Here is a 19,773-nt window from a genome sequence, read left to right as displayed (position 1 = left end):
TTTTGTGAGAGTATGTTGTACATGTGTGCTGAGCAGGGAGCTGGGAGAGCTATATTTTGCTTAGAGGTATGTGTGCAATGCAATGTTCACTGAGCAGAGATGTTCCAATGATGATGATGCATCAAATGTGTACAGTTGGCATATTCTTTACAAGGAGAGGAATGTTTCAACTGATGCAATGTACCACAAATGTATACACAGAGGGAAAGTGGATTGTACCATGTGTAAGCATGAGGTATACATTCCATTTTTAAACATAAGCAACATGTTTTTCTACCTTACAAGGAAGTTGTAAATCCCTCAGTGGTGTATACAAGCTCAATCCTTACTGTACTGACTCAGGGAAACATAGAGGCATGATGGGGTGAGGGAGGAGAAACACTGAGAAACATAGGGGCATGAGGGGGTGAGGGGGTGAGGGGGTGAGGGAGGAGAAACACAGAGAAACATAGAGACATAAGGGGGTGAGGAAGGAGAAACATAGAGAAACCATTACAGCTGGCATGATGGGGTGAGGGAATAAAATGGGGAACAGAGAAATCGTGAATGAAGACCTCCTGACCTATAGCCTTATTCTGCTATGCCTGTTTCTCTCTGTCTGATACATGTATAAAATAATAAATAGAAATCTCTTGGCAAAAGTAACTGGTGTAGCTTCCGTGATTCAACCATAACGGGGGGAAAGCATGATTTTCAAATCTACAGGTAGAATCAAGGTACTCAAAGTGCACATAAATCACTTATTGAGACTTTTTTTGGCAGAAAGTAGACTGTAGTGTTGGGTTCGAGTCCACCTTAGTCGAGCCCCAGTCGAGTACAAGTCTTAAACCAATCGAGTCCAGGTCAAGTCCGAGTCCAAAAGGGGCAGAGTCTGAGATGAGTCAGAGTCCAACTAAATAATACTATATTTCATTAGGTCAATATCTTTTTTTTAAACCTCAACACCTTATAAAAAAAACAATGTCAACTTTAAATGTAACAAAAGCAAACCTTTATTGTATCTTGCCATTTTGATTTCTTGTCTTCTCATAATTAGTAGTCTGCTCAGCAAACTTAAAGTCATGTAATGGAAGTTATGGCCGAATTGATTTCTATATTGTGACATGTCTGAGTGAAACAGCTTTTTGAATGCAAAAAGTTATAGGGTGGGACTTGACTTATGCAGCGATATAAATGTATGAATTCAAGACGGGGGTGGTAATCGGGGTAGCTTGGTGAATGGAAACAGCCTATTGGGACCTGAAGAGCTGAAAATGCAGTGGTAAGGGGACAGGGGAGGGGACAGACCTACAGTCTTTGCAATGGTATCCACTGTGTTTAAAGCTACATGTCATTTCCATAACTCAGGGCCAACTCGAAACTGTTTCATTTTTTAATGGATTTATAATTAACAAATTAGATTGGAAGTTTATTGTATGGACCTATGTTTTCAAATTGATGAATATTTTGGTAGTGCTTTGCCCTGCCTGCCTATATACACGTGACACACCTGCAAAAAAAGTACAGTATATTTCCATATTTACCATAGTAAAAACTTAAAAGCTATAGTAATAATTAGTATATAAAACACAAGGAATTTTTCTACTGCTTCAAAGATTATAGAAACATTATTTTCCTTTGAAACTAGAAGCTGCCACCATGTTTTTTTAGTTTTTTTTTTTTAAAGTAAATTCATTACAACAGAAAAAAATACTAAATAAAAGAATACTAGTCATACTAATGTATGTAAACATTTTAAGCAAAATGACAAATAAACATATTAATAAAAAATACAAATGAAATAATTCGTTTTTCGTGTAGGTCTATAGTTTACTAGTATAGGCTTCTACAGAAATACCCTACTACAGACATTTAAGAAAGTAAATGTAAAAAAACTTAAACCACATAATCTTCACTCTATGCATTAAATATAAATGAGCATTATTATTTAGTCAAGAGAAGTGAATTATTCTCTCTTTTTTTTTTCTTTTTTTATTATGATTAAGGACACAGACAAGAGCAGGTTTATTAGGCTGCTGTCACTTTAAGATTTGATGGACCTATCCAATATACTGACACATCTGATTTTACCCAACTGTTTACGTTCACTTAAGACATAACTGACTGTTTACGTGAATACTCACTGAGACGGCCACTGAGAAGCACAATAAGATGCGAAAGAGAATTTAATTTGGTATTCACGGACTGACTGATGAGTGTGTGTGTGCGCACAGAAACTCATATTAGACAGCTTGCAAGTATCGAATTGATTGTATAAACAGGTAAGTACAAAAAAAAAAAAAAAACGTTAATGATTTACTTTCGTGACAATGCAGAACTGGCTAGTGACAATTAGCAAAGATAGGAAAGTCTGAATAAAAATGCATCCGAGTCTGTGACAAGTCCGTGAAAAGTTGTACTCAAGTCCGAGTTTGAGTACCCCAATAGGGAGAAAGAGTAAAAATAAGCATTTGCAAGCCAGATTCGATTTGACATTTCCCACATGATCACAAGAACGTGCATTTTTGCATTTCTTGTGCAAACAATTGACATAAGAATGGCTTTACAAACTATTTGTGAGCCAGATTTGAATTGAATGCAATTATTCAATTGAACTACAATTGAAAAAGCAATAAAAAAGATCTACAAATGATTCATAAAGAAATTTGAACAGCTCATGTAGGACAGAATGAGCGAAGAGAGATAGGGAATTTAACCGTGAACCGTTGCAAGCCAGATTCAAACCCACATTTCCCAAATGATCACTACAATTAAGCACTACCACTAGGGTGAACATCATACGTCGAGTCAAAGGTCACTTTTCCGCCTGAGCTAGACGTGTGTACGCCCGTTACTTTTTAATATAACTCCGATTGTGTTTGGCTGAAAGATGAAAGTCATACAGTATACACCTAGGATGGCTTGAGGGTGAGTACATTATGGGATAGTTGTCATTAGTGGGTGAACTAATTATTTAAGCTAAATTATTCTTCAGGCTGATTGATACATGTTTTCAGTTTATTTGTCAGATGACCTCGAACAAATGTGCTCAACACATCACTTCACAGGCGTACTTGACTCAGAAACTGATCCTCAGCAGGTTTGCGTGCTCGCTCATAAATTCTACTAATTGAGCTTATTTGTACAAAAGCCTTGTACACAAGAAACTCCCCAAGGCCTGTCTGTGTCATTTTCTCCATGTCTGGAGGACAAAGCTCAGAGCTTCACCTTTTGTTTAACGCGTTCAACAGCTGCTCTGTTGCCGAGCAATTAGCAGGCAGCCCGTGAACCTCCTCCATGGCGGGATTCATGAACTGTCCTTGCTATCCAGTAATGTTACTGTTTTTTATCAATATTATCAAACTTTACATTACTCAAAAGCCATAGGGGGATTCCATTAGACATGAAAGCCATTAAATAAACCACTAGACATGAAAATATTATGGGGAGACAGTTTGAAACGATCCATTGCATATGGCGTCACATTCATAATTTATCTTCCTAATTTATTTAAATGGAAAGATCCATCAAAAACCCATTTAAACCATTATATATATATATATATATATATATATATATATATATATATATATATATATATATATATATATATATATATATATATACCGCAAATATTGGTTAAGGTGGTAAATATATGTTACATTTACATATTTAGGTGTAATGTACAAGGAATAGGTCATTATTGTGCAATAAACCACAACAAGGTAATAATAATGTCAAGTATTTCAGGAAATATTGATATTTTATTTGAAGAAAGAGATCGTGGATCAGTTTTGACACATAAACTAGCACAGCTATGTAGGAAAACCATATATATACTCTTCCCTAGGGCAAAAATTTAAACCAAAAAGATTGAAGACCAGCATGCATTCCTTTAAAGCGCATGTAGGCAGTCACATGTGTCTTTCCAGCTTTTCAACAGGCAGAGGCATGGAAGATTAATTCAGGCAGGCCTACGCCATTTCCTTCTGACTCCGCAACCCACGTCCAATCCATTGTCATAGGAACCATGAAAGCAAATGAGAAAATGTTTCCCACTACCACCTCACACATCCTGAACCAATTTATAAAGCATTACGTTCAAGTTTTTAGACATCCCAAAGCCTCAACAGGAACCGTTCCAGTTTGGGACGCTTCTCAGCTACGCCAGAAATCCGAACTGCTTGCGGCATCAAGCCATGCAAGAAACCTCAGGTGACAATCACTAGCTTTGACGACACTTCAAATAAAGCGCCTGAGCCTCGAGTGCCACGCTAGATCTTCGGACTCCTCGCAGTGATTTTATGGACGGTCTGAGGTTAAACGTTGCTCAGAGCCTGTAAGGAGAAAAGGCAAACCAAAGTGATCTCCAAATCAACAAGGATCACACTCCAAGCTGTCACTCTGCTTCGAGTGTCTCTGTGCGGCTGATATAACGTTGCTGCGGAGCGCAACCAGCTAATGCACTCACAATTTGTCTACGTCTTTGAAGTGAGCTCTAGACAGATGGGGGCTGACAACTTCAGATCGATTCTGCTAAAACAAGTCATATGGGGGAGGTGGTGGGAAAATGGATAATAATTTAGATGAGCATCATGCTTGCATAATTTCAATGTTGTTTTTTGTAAGATGAACAGAAAAATAAGGAAATAAGCTTGTTTTTGTTTTGTTTTGTTTTTAGGGGAAAAATGCCAGCATTAGCAGTACCAAATCATTTGCACAGTCTTTGAAACACATTTTTAAAGTACCTATGCAAAACTGTAAGACCTTTGACTCTTCCAATGTCTTGGTTCCAAGTCTAAAATGTTCTGCTCAGTGTGGATTCAACCACTGTAGATGAAATTCTGAAATGCTTCCATTATTTTATTATGTTTAGAAACAGGTCCTTAAACCAAACACTCCAATGCTGCAATCTACATTGTATTACTATTTTGTATTACAGTGCTTGCAAAGCACTAGTATATTGATATTTCTTAGACATTCTGATTAGGGTTTGTTCTAAGTGTTAAACTTTTGTAATGAATTCTTCCTAAACTTGGAGATTTCATTTAAAGTCCCCCTGCAGTCAATAATTTTATCCCTTGACACATTTTTTGTCCTGATAAAATAATTTCTTAATGCTTTAATTTCTTGAATGTAACTACACCCTTGCTTCGTTTAGTATATGTGGATTCATGAATATGCAAATTAGCCCCCCTCCACTCACTCACACCAGCTTGGACTACCTGATCCAATCAGAAGTAAACGCTACACAAAGGCAAGTGGAAATACAGGTTTAATTCAGCCTTATGTTTAAACCAGAAACTGATTCAGAAGAAGTGGAAGAATGAATTATACAGGGTCGTATCCAAGTCGATGTATGAGAATGGTAATGCGTTTTATGTATCACTCTCTACAACGTTGGACAAAACGGTTATTAATATGATTAGCCTTTGACTTGACTATGTTATCAAACAGCTAATAATGTGTTGCTAATGCTACTCAAACCATGTTCCCTTTCGAGGGAACATGTCCAATAACAACACTTTGGGGAGCGCCTTCAGCGTGACAGCTCCTGAAGCACATGTGCAACTTTGTACAATTCTGATTGGTGCAACTTCATCCTGCGACGCGGCCCGGCAGAATATAGATATAAAGGGAGCCGGGAGCTGTTGTCAGCTTTCTGATCTTCAGCAAGAGCTCTTAGTCTGTTAGCAAGTGCTCTTAGTGTAGTCTTAGTTGGTGTTGTCTGCCCCGTAGACCACACACACACACACACACACACACACACACACACACACACAAACAGCTCCCAGCTGGCGCTGTTTGACCAAAGCGACCAGCTCTGCACTCCACGCGGTGCGGGTCCTGCAGTTTCTGAGGCAACGGCAGCTTCTGAGGCAACCCGGCAGCTTCACTCGTAGGTATTGCAGATGGAGCTAGCGGAGGGGTTAGAGATGGTTTTGGCCCTTTCTCAGCCCTCAACTGCTAGCTCCAGCGCTCACACTCGGGATCCGGAGGCCCACTCCGCAGCTTCTTCCACCCCAAAAGAGGGTTTGAGGTTGGGCTTGTCTAGCTCAGAGGAGCACTGAGGTGTCGAGATCCTGGAAAAAGCCATATTCATCTAGGGTTTCGAGTTCCACAGTACATCGTTATTCTTCTATCATGGGGCTCAGAGAGAATGACAATGGGGGGATGCCCAGGATTGAGGAGACTTTGGCAGTCTATCTCTCACATGGCACTGTGTCATAGATCAAAGCCCCCACATTTCCCACCAAGCCGCGTCGCACAACATCTTCGCTGATCTCCGCGCCACCAAGGAGATGGAGAGACACTTATGGCTCAACCTATCGGGCACTAAGGAGAAGGACAGAGCCTTCCTCTTTGATGCCCCACTGTCGCCCACTGGTCTCATCTGCGACGCTATGGCCTCGGTCATTGAGAGATTCCAGGAGGCAAAGAAACAGGCTGCAGCCTTTCAGAAATGTTTCCCCTGTTGCCATAAGTTCCATGGGGCTGCTGCCAAGGGGCAGCACCAGCCATCTAAGTCGGGCTCCTCATACCGACAGACACAATAGGAGAGTGTTGCTAATCGAGTTCCCCATATCATGGGGCTCGAGGCAACACTCTTAACCAAAGCCCGCCAAGGAGAAAATGGATCTGAGGACCATTATTCTCTCGAAGCAGGCTTCGGGAAAGAGGTCCTAACGGTCAGGTCAGGCCTCTGAGGGCACCCCCTCCCGGGGGTGGAGCAAACTACACCCGCTCCTCGGAAGAGCCCTCAGGACGAACCCAAACCTCAAAATCCGTCCATCGATATAGCGGCCGTGGAGGGTTCGCTCTCCATAGAGATTCAGTTAAACATTGATTCAGTTAAACCCTACTGTGAATTAGTTTCAGGACACTGAATCTGCTCTTTGAGTGCTGAGTGCCATTGAGTGCCAGCTTCGAGAGGTTGGTTCCTCTCATAAATTTCATGGGAAGCACTGCCGAAAATATATCTCAGTGGGTGGTGCGCACTGTCCACAAAGGCTACAAACTCCAGTTTGGTTCTCACTCATCGAATTTCAAGGGTATCTTGGAAACATTGGTGGGCCCCGAACAGGTGCAGGTTATGGAGCAAGAAGTTCAGTCTCTTCTGACGAAGGAGGCCATAGATCTCATTCCTCCCCCAGAGAGAAATACCTGGTTCTACGGATAGTATTTTATAGTTCCAAAAAAGGATGAAGGGTTACGCCCCATTATAGATCTTAGTCAGCTGAACCAGTCTCTGAGGAGATTCAAGTTCAAGATGCTGACGATTCCTCTTATCATGAGCCAAATCAGGTCTGAGGACTTGTTTATCATGATCTAAAGAACGCATATTTCCATATCTCCATCCTGTCGGAACACAGGAAGTTTCTGAGGTGAAGTTTCTGAAGTTCGCTTTCGGGGGCGAAGCCTACCAATACAGGTTCTTCCATTTGGCCTAGCACTCTTCCCGTGCACTTTCCCGAAATGTATGGAAGCAGCCCTAGCACCACTCAGGCTCCAGGGCATACAAATTCTCAATTATATAGACGACTGGCTGATATTGGCTCATTCGCAAGAGATGGCAGCACGGCATGATCGTGCTTGAAAACATGAAGCGCTTGGGGCTGAGGCTCAATGCAAAAAAGGGCATGCTCACTCCTGTCCAGCGGACAACATATTTGGGAGTCGTATGGGTCTCGGTCACGATGCAGGCACAGCTGTCTCCTGCACATATTGAGTCTCTCCTGGCCATGGTGTCCAGAATAAAGCTAGGCCAACGCATCACTGTGAAACAGTTCCAGAGACTGTTAGGGCTCAAGGCAGCTGCATCCAATGCGATACCTTTTGGCCTGCTGCACATGAGACCGCTGCAGTAGTGGCTCAGGTGGCAGCTTGCTAGAAAAGTATCACCTTATTACTCGTTTCCTCCGTGGTATTCTGAGGATGAAGCCTTCGACCCAGGTTAGAATACCTGCATGGGATCTAGTCGTGGTATTAGAAGGGTTATCCTTGGCACCCTTAGAGCCTTTGGATGCTGCATCGGACAAGTGTCTAGCCTTAAAGATGGCATTTCTGCTGGCGATGACGTCTCCCAAGAGAGTAGGAGACTTACATGCTTCGTCGATTGATCCTTCCTGTTTGGAATTCGCTCCAGGCGGAGTGAAAGCTATTCTTTACTCGAGACCGGGTTATATACCTAAAGTACACAAAGTATGGCATCTTCTAAGGCTTTTTTTGTCAGGGGAATCCCTTCAAGATATATGTGATGCGGTGGGGTGGTCCTCCCCACATACCTTTGTAAGCTCATGTCCTGAGCTGTGCCTTAATTGCTTCACACTAGGATATTTTTTCCCCCAAAATATTGTCATCGATGCAGTGCGAGTTCCCTTTAAAGGGAACGTCTCAGGTTACACATGTAACCATGTTTTCCTGAAAAGGAAAGGAAACGCCTAGTCCCTTTGCTATACTTCCTGCATGCCTGGGATCGGCTTGTTTCAGTCGATCAGAGGCTGACAACAGCTGTGATTCCAGCTCCCTTTATAGCTTCCACATTTCGCCCGCACACATAACCGGGATGACGTTGCGCCAATCAGAATTGGACTAAGTTGCATATGTGCTTCAGGAGCTGTCATGCTGAAGGCATTTCCCAAAATGTCGCCAAAATGTTCCCCAAAATGTCGCTGTGTCATTTTGACTCTGTGTCAAAATGACCCAGCGTCTTGTTCTCTTCTCAGGCAACCATGGTTACATGCGTAACCTGAGACGTTCCCATTCGCCATCTGAGTCAGACAGCTGCCTTTTAAAAATCAGCATCCTTAGAAATGTTTTGTACAACTTAGAACGTCAGTGGAGAAAGGCATATAGTTCATCATAACATCGTAATATACATCATATACATAATTCACCCGCTTATATTTCTAAATGTACCCGATTTTTCCTGTCCCTTCTTAAAGGTGTTCTTGTGCTCCCAGTGGAGAAGCCCATCTCCGCACGTTGGTATTGGTTGCATGTTTGTGACGGTAGGAAACCTGGTTGGTTTCAAGCCGCGTTTTTGAGACTGTCTTTGGTTCACTGCAGTTTTAAAGAGAAAATACTCAGCAATGGTGTTGACTGATGAATTTGCACATGGTTTGTCTTAAAACATATTAAAAACACCACATAGACATATAAACAACATTAAAAACATAATTTTCACCACAGGGGGTGTTTAAATTTGAGATCATGGTAGCCTTTTTTACAGCATGTGTTATATATATAATATATAGTGTAGTGTAGTGTAGTAGTTTATATTTTACTTTTTTAAACATGCTGTAAAAAAGACTACAATGATCTACATATACTCATATTTGCATGCATTGCATTTCTTAAATTATGCATAAATACATAAACATTAAATATGAAGCCTGTGTTGAATTGATGTCAAAAGTGCAATCATTTTGGACAGTCATGGCATTTTGTTTGTACATTTACTAGCTATTACTTGTTTATCACTGCTCATTAAATTTAAAACAAAACTGGTTTTCTACATGAATTATTGAAACCTCAACTCTCTTAATTATTCCGATTCGGCTGAAAATATATCACCCTGAGATTTAACACTAAATAGCCCTGCAGTAGATTTATATAATATAACTGGGTCATAAAATAGCACATTCCCATATCTCTCATTGTGGCATAAACATTGTTGACCTTTATCTTTAATGCGACTGTATTTCTAAAAGTTGCCAATAGTAATGATTAGCAGATACACTGAAAAAAAAGGTTTACTTTGAAGCAATTTTCACTTGGAAATTGCAAGTAAATTTCATAAATAAGAAATGTCAAGTAACACTTTAAATTAAAACAATTGAAGTATGAAGACTGAAATAGTGTTTCCTTGTAAAACACTGCAATAATGTTTGTTTTATTTACATAGTTTACAGTGTATATGCATTTCAAATTTACAGCCTTACTGATGACTCATAGTGCACTCATGGGCATGTCCAAATTTTTGTCCAATCAAATTGCATCTCTATAGAATGAGAATGTCCTTCCCCTAATACCAACTCCTGCTGACTAGCAATAGTAAGTAGCAAACCATGGCTCATAGTTGTGATGTAAACTAAAGGCTTTTGGCTTTTGGCTTTTTAGAAAAAAAGGGAAGGGGCCATAATATATGTCTCACCCAAACATCCTGTTTAAATGAACACATGAATGAAAAATGCACTTTCAAGCAATTTCATGAGGTTGTTAAAGAAGCAAAAAATCCATACCATTAAAAAAAAAAGGTTTATATGAGTATTACTGCTAGGTAAGTGTTCTGATCAAAGCAATCATAAATGGCAATGATCCCAATCCTTTCAATCTAGCTCTTGTAATGGTATTTTGTGATGGTGGTGATGGTGAAAGGGTTGTCACTGTGAGTTTAGGGTCATAATCAGAAATCCTGGAGTGACAATTCCAGGCTCCCTGCTGTTAGAGAGCCATCTACTACATAACACAATAAGCACCCAAACAAACAAACCCAGTCGGAGGTCACAGCAGAGGCCTGGACACCAGCTGTGAGTCTAATGGCCAAATTAAAACTAAACCAAGAGACTGAAATGCCACATGATGAGGCCGAGATGAACCGCTTTGTGCACAGTTTGATCCAATTACAGGCTGGGCCAAGAATGTCAGATTCCTGCTAGCTCATATGCTAACGTCCGAGTAACAGCAGGTGGAGAAATTTTTATGTATGAAAAGTTCAGCCTTTTTGTTTTTGTGTTTAAGTCACGATTAAGAGTAGCTCTTTAGTGGCAAGTCACGATTCAACATTGAGTTGCAGGTATGTTATGATAATAATAGTGCAAGTAATAATGCAAATGCTAACTTTATAATCCTGTTTTTAAGATGGCATAACATGACAAAACCTAACAAGAATTTGTCAGAATTTGTTCCCACAACTAATTAATTTGTTTCATTGTTGTAGGTAAATCGTTTTAACCAAATTAATAGAAGGGAATTATTTAGTACAACATGGGCTCAATTTAACCGAAACGATGGAATGAATCAGTACAAAGTGGCCACGATTAACTTAGGGGTCATTTACACAACACCGTTTTCAACTAAAAACGTACATTTTTTATGCGTTTTGGCGCATTTACACGACAACAGTGTTTCGGGGGCCGTAAAACCCCAACTTTTGATTCAAAGTGCAAGTTTTTGAAAACAATACCGCTATCGTCTCCACGTAAACTACAAAAACGTGAATTTGTGAAAACGGTGACGTCATGAGCATGTCTATTACGTGTTTAGTCTATAAGCGCGTAGTGTTTCTTTACAAAGTGACATCGCCGCCTACTGGCTTGGCATGAATTATACAGCGTTTTTAGTCATTTATACGAATCTGTGTGAACGTGGATCGCTTTGACAATGTTGTCGTCTGTACGTGAAAGACGCAATGGAAAAACTTTTCCGTCATACTTCATATCCTCGATATGACTAAAACAATAGAACAAAGAATTAGTAACATATCCTTGATTTAACTAAAACAATGGATTGAATTAGTGCAAGGTGGCCACGATATTACTAAAAGCATACTTACACTACATGACTTTTGGCAGGATTTTTCTGTCACAGATTTCCAGATTTCACCGATTTCCAAGGTCTACGACAAAACCCCTGGATCGGGACCAAATCCGTGCTTGTTGCGGTCGGTGATGCCCGTTAAGTATGATCAGGTCAGCGACGTGATCTGGGCCAGTCTCGAGCAGCCACAGATGCTGCAATATTTTTAAACCTGTTTTGATATTATTATGACAAAAGCCGTGTTGTCTAATGTGAGCACCACAGAGATTCAGGTAGCCCTGTAGTGCGAACATGCCATAAAATGATTGAACGAATTAGCACAACATGGCCACAATTTAATAAATCCTTGAAAACTATTAGCAAAACTTTGCATGAGAAAAGAAAATGCGACACCTGACTTCTTTATATATGGGTTACTGAGTTTGCTAATGTGTTGGCTCACTGGGTAAAATTTGGGTTCTGAAGCAAAACCTGTTAAGTAGGTTTAAAGTGTGCTGTTAATGCAAAACTTTAAAACCAATATATATTCTAGTAGCTGAACTGCAGGACTGACACTCCTATGATTAACCTTGCATCATACTGTAGCATCTCTAGGCTATTTCCTAAGTGCTCGTCACATCGGAGCGCTTGGAGTATTCTGGAAGAGACGGGCTGCCAGCTAGATTTAACCACGAGTTACCTGACTGGAGAACGAGTGGCTATTGCACTGCACAGCTATGGGGGTGTTTTAGCCTGTGATTGTTTCATAGCAATAATTCAAGTAAAGATGGGATATTAATGTAACCATCAGGTTCTGTTGGGGCTTTGAAAGGCCTCAAGCACTGTTTGACTTTTCATAATTTTGTGAGGATGGGTTATAAACAAGGTTCAAGGTTGATGATGCATGCTTTTATCCGGTGCAAAACATCGGTAGTGTTTCCTAAGGCAATAATTATTATTACAATTACACATACTTAGGGTTAATGATATGAGCAACAGTCTAGCAATACCCTAGCATCCATATAGCAATTGACTTAAAACACTGTAGGAACTGCATAGCAATACAGTTATTAAAATGACATTGAATCATAAAAATGCAATCCTTTTTGACTGCAAACACCTTTCTAAAACATGCATGTCAACTTTGGAAAAGCTTCAGTAATATATGTTGGTGATCAATATATATCAGTGTTATTATTATTATTTTTTTAATATATAGTAGTTATTAATTATTTAAATTAGATTAGAGTCAATTACCGATTTCGTTACCGGTACTTCGGCATCTAACTGAAATATAATAAGTTAAAGTAATAAATTACTTGTAATTAATTATAATAATAATAATAATAATAATAATTAAAGTTAAGTGGAAATATAGAAAATGCAATCAAACATGACAAAAGCACAAGGCAAAATGACTAAAACTTCAACTCAAGTTAAAATGAAAACTGAAAATATAAGAGTAAAATCTAATTTGCCCATTGTATTCACGCGCTCATCAGATTTGTCTGTGATTGGCTACACAAGGGTGTTTACGATTCTGCTCAACAGCGCTCACAGCGTCACAATTTAAAAGATTTCAGTACCGTTTGGTACCGAAGTCGGTACTTTTTGACAACTCTAAATTAGATTTTACTTATATATTTTCAGTTTTCATTTTAACTTTACTTGAAGTTTTAGTCATTTTCTTGTGTGTTTTTGTCATGTTTAATTGCATTTTCTGCATTTCCATTTATTTATTTTTTTTACAATTTTAGTTTTTGTAATTTATTACTTCAACTTTAACTTATATTATTTCAGTTAGATGCCAAGGCAACATTTCTAATTTTAAGTTTTTCCATCTAATATTTATATTTGATCTAATATAAATATCATCTAACATTTATATTTTATTCTAATAGTTATCTTTTTATTACATTGATTTGTTTAATTTGTATAGTAAGTCAATTCTATAATAGATTTTACCATACAGTGTGTGTGTGTGTGTATGTGTGTGTGTGTTATTTTTATTTTATTCTATTTTTTTGCCCCCAAATACCAGACAATATTAAGAGCATGAGGGTTAAACTCAGGGAAATAAAAAAATGAGTAAAAAATTGGTAGGTACACAGTATAAACCTTTTCAGCTTGGCTCATGAATATTGAATAGGTGATGTAACTTTCGCCCAGTAAGCCTAACTGATTTGCTGAAAGGCAGTTAAGTGGGAGTTAGCTATTGGAGGATTACCGCTTATCGCTTGTACTTTCGTTCAGTTTACTGCTGATGCAACTGGTTGGCAGGATCTACTTGGTCTTGATGTCACATGCTTCCCGTGACTAACGGCATTTTTTTTTTTTTTTTTTTTTTTTGTCATTGCAACATGGCCAAAATAAAAGAATCTCTCAAAACATATATTTTTAGTTGCTTGCTGACATCCCAAGTTAAATCATAGCTTGTTTTGTCTAGGCGGCATGTTTAGTCTTCTGTGTGGCACAAATAAAAACATGACACTTTCAGAACATCAGGTTCTGTATACCAACACTCATCAGATCAAAGACAACCATCTGAATAGCTTCCAGCTTCTCGTCTGTTCACAAAGGCAACATCGTTTCACTTCAAAAAAGGGAAGGTAAACGAGAAGCATGGCGTTGAGAATTTTCTCGCGAGCACCTGTTCTTGCAAGGGGTGCCTGTGGTGAGACAAACTTCCTATTTGACTACAGCTTGTGGCAACACTACATTCAATTGTTTTCACAGGTCTTTTTCGAAGAGCACGCTGAAGCTGTAAGTGTGATGCTTTCCCTGATGAGTGCCTTTCAAATTGTTCCATCAGTGCTGTGAAATGCAGGGGCAATTGCTCGACCCGGCAAAGCACCGCTCGACACACTTATCAGCAAATGGCAAACAGCACAAGCAGAGAGATGCTATCATAACACTGTGGATACCTGGAAAATGCATTGCACTGTGTGACATGGTTTTGATTCGCAGAGTTGCATCACACGGATTAACTGCCGGGCGGAGTGAAGATGTAAATATGGAATTATCAAGGATAGCATTGTTCCGCGATGGAAAACCACTTTTTTAAACACAAGGGAAGGTGTTTTTTTTTTCTTTCTGCAGAATTTTTTTTACACATAACCTCTGCTTTAGGGTATCGATACAACTTAAAATATGTCACTCAAAATGTACATTCTACGGAGCCCCTAAAGGGTCATGGTGGTGAAAAAAAGTATGAGATGGGAGGAGAAATAATAAGTCAATGCTTTCGCGTTCCCTCGCAAAGGTTTTGCTCTCCCCCAATAAACTTTTAGTTTGCTTGCAAAAACGTTTTGATCTCTTTGTGAGCGAACGCAAAGTTTTTCAGCGGAACGCAAAACTTTTTGCGAGGAAACGCAAAAGCATTGACAAATAATGTTTCTTCCATCTCATAATTTTTTCCTTTATCATGTCCGTAACATTCTTTCAACATTTAGTCAAGTTTAGTCTCTCTCTCTCTCTCTCTCTCTCTCTCTCTCTCTCTCTCTCTCTCTCTCTCTCTCTCTCTCTCTCTCTCTCTCTATATATATATATATATATATATATATATATATATATATATAAGAGATGCACAATAAAAGAGATGTGTTGAATTTGCATACTCCTTTTTTTATAAAAGGGCAAAAATACAAATGACAGTAGTGTTATTTTAGTATTATTTATTTTGAAAAATAATTCAAAAATGGGTTATCGTTAACTAAAACTAAAACCATTGAAATTAAATTAAATTAAATTAAATTAAATATAAAACTTACTTTATTTCACCTAATTGGCAAAGCAACATTTCTCATTGTCATTTAGTAAGATGAAGTACTAAAATAACTAAAACTAAACTAAAACGAACAAACTATAAAGACATTTTTTATAAAGACATAAAGTGAAAATATAAAGCTAAAATCTATATATATATTTGCTTCAACTTCAACTTAAATGAAAATTAGAAATGTTGTCTTGGCAGATAAATGAAATAAAAAGTTTTTCATCTAACATACAGTATACACTTTTTTTTTTTTTTAAGTACAATAAACTTGTATGCTTAAGTCATTTCAACTTAAGTTACATTAAACCGACTTAAAAATGAGTCGAACTTTGTATAACTTACAAAAACAAAGTTGAAAATTGCTTTTGATGAGTTAAAGCAATGCAAAAACATATGTTATAACTTATTGATCATATTATTTTACAGCGTAGAAAAAATGTTCTGAAGTCAAACGATAGCTTGGTGTGAAATGAAAGCTATTCTCTAATAATCTCATACACATTTGAGTTAAAATAAATGTGGACGTGCGAGACCAGGCTTGATGCCAATGCCGCTAAGAAACAGATTTTGAAATATTGGGCTGAGTAAAAGTTGACAGTTTTCATTTTTGGGAGAATTATTCCTTTACTGCAACAACATTAAACAACAGGAAGCTTTCTGTCATGGAGAGTCCAACACCTCAAGGCATTTTTCTCCATAGAGGATGCATCTCTCCATACATGCCTCCTGCATCCACAGTGCTCTTTATATCATTAGTTTATGTCCGCCACAAAATATAACACCGTAGGGCTTTCATATATTAATCTGGCACTGAGATCAACCCCATGGCAGGGCTGGATGGAAAAGCTTGCCAGCTGGGTCAGTCTGTGTCCAGGCCTCTGGCTGGGTTCACAATCCCCAGTGAACAAAACCAATCCAGACTCTGTTGTGCTCTGTTCTGTCTCCACGCGCACCAAGCGTCATCGCTATCAAACGTGACACAGTTTCGAAGACACCGGGGAGATGATTTTCTATTATTAGAGCGATGTTCCTTCCATCCATTCAACCTGACATTACTCTGAACAGGAATGCATAGCAAGCACCAAAGAAGTTTGCTTGTGCAATCCAATAAGAATAGGGTGTTTCTTCAACTTTTGGCTCTTTTGGGCTTGTGGAATGAATTCTATTCATCTAAAAATGTCCATCTGTGTGAATACATGTGTACATTTGCCTAAGGGAACATTTCCATGGAAGAAATCCAGTCATTTCAATAGAAAACTGTGCAATTGGGAATTTCGAATGAATGTGAAAGATTTCCCCATGCAGATTTGCCAACGGGTTAAGGTTTGTCACCTGGAATTATAAGCAAAATTTGGTAACACTTTATTTTACAGTGTCCTTGTTTACACATGTTACATGTACTTACAATAGTAATAACAGTAAATTATGCATAATTACATGCAACTAACCCTCAACCAAACCCTAATCCTACCTTAACCCTATAGTAAGTGCATGTTGTTAATTATTATTACCCAGAACTTAAATATATAATTACACTGTAACAATGACACCTTAAAATAAAGGGTTACACTTTATTTTAAGGTGTCATTGTTATAGTGTAAGTATATATTTAAGTACTGAGTAATATTAATTAACTACATGTACTTATAGGGTTAGGGTTTGGTTGAGAGTTAGTTGCATGTAATTATGCATAATTTACTGTTATTACTATTGTAAGTACATGTAACATGTGTAAACAAGGACACTGTAAAATAAAGTGTTACCAAATAGAGTAACCCAAAATTTGCTACTGTAACCACACCTAAACTCTTGAACATTTCCAAAGTTTCCACTTTATTAGTAACATCCTGTGTTGGAAATGACACTTTCAACATTTTTTAAATAAATGCTATTTTCATAGCTAGCTTTTTTGTGAATCCTAACTATACACAACAAAATAATATTTGATTTATATATATATATATATATATATATATATATATATATATATTCTATTATTATTTATATATATATATATATATATATATATATATTTATATATTCTATTATTTATATATATATATATATATATATATATATATATAATTTTGCTAAAATTGCAGCTTGCCACTCACTGCTCACCTTGGTAAAGTATTATGCAAACTTTAAAAAACTTTGTTTGGGACATGTTGATTGTCGTGGAAATATCACCACAATTTATGATTGTTTTGTTAATAGTTTATGATGTATTTTCATATTTAACATATGGGCCTGAGACAAGGGTAAAACAAGAAAGTCTCAAGAAATTACACAAAGTTTACATGGCACAATCCATGGAACTTGATTATACTAGCTTTCACAAGTTTGGGATCCATAAGATTTTATTTATGTATTTATTTATTTGTTTATATATTTAAAGGTGCATTAAGCAACATTTCATGTAAAAATACCCGTTTTTCTAACCCATACATGCTTAAACAATTGCCTGATGGGCTGAATGAGACCTTCTCTGATCACTGCGATTGCCTCTATAATCCTGTACAGTAAAATAAATAAGAGGGATTCGGGCCGAATCTGAGACTGGGCGTGACGTCATGCGCGTTCAGTTGCAGTGTTGCAGTTTCGCTTGTCGCCAGAGGGGGCATAGTTCTGCAAAAACTCAGAGACTTGCGCAATGCACCTTTAAGAAATATATACCTTTATTTAAAAAGGACACATTAGTTTGAAAGGTGACAGTAAATACATTTAAAAATTTGAAAAGATTTCAATTTCAAATAAAAGTTATTTTTATTTCATCTATTCATCAAAGAATCCTGAAAAAAAAAATGCATCACAGTTTCCTCAAAAATATTATGCAGCAAAACTGTCACAATCACAATTGTGTCTTGAGCATCAAATTATCATAGAATGATTTCTGAAGGATCATGTGACACTGAAGACTGGAGTAATGATGCTGGAAATTCAGCTATGACCACAGGAATAAATTACATATTACACCATAAAAAAAAAAAAAAAAACTCTCACTCTCTCTCTCTCTCTCTCTCTCTCTCTCTCTCTCTCTCTCTCTCTCTCTCTCTCTCTCTCTCTCTCTCTCTCTCTCTCTCTCTCTCTCTCTCTCTCTCTCTCTCTCCCCCCCCCTTTCTCTCTCTCTCTCTCTCTCTCTCTCTCTATATATATTAAACAATAATATTGTGAAATATCTTTTATATATATTTATGTGTATGTGTGTGTGTGTGTGTTATATATACACATATATGCATACATATATGCATACTATATATATATATATATATATATATATATATATATATATATATATATATATATATATAAATTTTTTTTTTAATAGATGGACCTTTTGTGCACATAAGAAACTTCTTTTAAAAAAACATTAAAAGATCTTCAAACTTTTGAATGGAAGTGTTTAACATAAACAGGAGGGACAAATCTTAATTGAAGTCTTAAAGTCTTATTGCAAATCAACACATAAGCTACCTGTAGATGATGAAACACCTCTAAATGTTCAGCGCAAAGTCTCTAAGTGTCAAGACATTTTGACACCTAAAGAATAAGAGTTAGCACCCCATCACCAGAATCCACATGAAGCCAGTATACTGGTCTATGTCACACAACAATGAGAGATGTTGGTGTTCCCTGGATATCATTAGCATTATCGTCCCCCCAAAAAAACTATCAATCAAGCTGCAATCTTACCAAAAACAGTGGCTCTTTTTGGCAGGATGGTGACAGCGCCAACGGCGGCATCCTCGAGGCCTTGAATAGGGCTGTTCTTGGCTCCCCAACTATCCGACCCAATCCACAGGAAATGGCCCACTTGATCCGCTCTTTTACTGGCGTTAAGGATCCCCCTGTGAACATTCCCACACATGGAACCATTACCCTGACATTGAGGCCCTCTGTGACTCTTCAAGAGAGCAGGAGAGCAATTGCAATGGCATCCAGATTGAATCGTTATCGAGAATGAAATACAAAATAGCAATTTTGAATCGGTTGGCTGATTGATGACATGTTGATGTCATTAATCAATACCCTTAGCGCCTGAGCTTATCCAGCAAACAAGATATAAACCCCTGAAGTGCACCCTTGAGTTTTATCTAAGTAATAGCTTTCAGGTCAGCAGAGTATTGACTTCTTGTCATCAACAACTTTTACATTGTTATTTTTGGAGGTCAAAAGGGAGCGATTAATTGTTTGAAAATTGAATTTATTGTAGCTCTATCTTGCAATTTCCACTTCCTCTTCCTTGGCTGGCAACGCTGTCAACAGCTTACCGAATATCTTCGTCGTAAGCAAAAATAATGACCGCCCGGGCATGACGTGTCTCCAGCAGCTGTCGGATAATCTTGTCAAAATCAGCCTGCTTGTGGTCATGAGGGATCTTCAGGGACTGAGCGATGCAGATTCCACCTAGATAAAGAAAAGAAAGAGGCACATGAGTGAAGCCAGTGATGCATTAAAAATGGATGAACATTCCCCTAACGTTAAATGGTTTCCACTCG

The 19,773-nt window shown here is 38.0% G+C and overlaps 1 protein-coding gene across 2 annotated transcripts in view; it reads right to left on the bottom strand.

The window, feature by feature from the left end:
* Nucleotides 1-19,773, bottom strand: part of grm7 (glutamate metabotropic receptor 7) — a 217,327-nt gene that overhangs the window by 91,536 nt on the left and 106,018 nt on the right. For both annotated transcript variants that reach the window (XM_079889895.1, XM_079889896.1), the window contains exons 3-4: nt 19,546-19,681; nt 18,968-19,122 (exon numbers count right to left, since the gene is read on the bottom strand). In XM_079889895.1, coding sequence (XP_079746021.1) covers nt 18,968-19,122; nt 19,546-19,681 — 291 coding nt within the window. The remainder of the gene's footprint in view (nt 1-18,967; nt 19,123-19,545; nt 19,682-19,773) is intronic.

Source organism: Squalius cephalus, assembly GCF_949319135.1.
Source record: "Squalius cephalus genome assembly, chromosome: 13".
Lineage (NCBI taxonomy): Eukaryota > Metazoa > Chordata > Actinopteri > Cypriniformes > Leuciscidae > Squalius > Squalius cephalus.
This window is presented reverse-complemented; position numbering and strand designations above follow the sequence as displayed.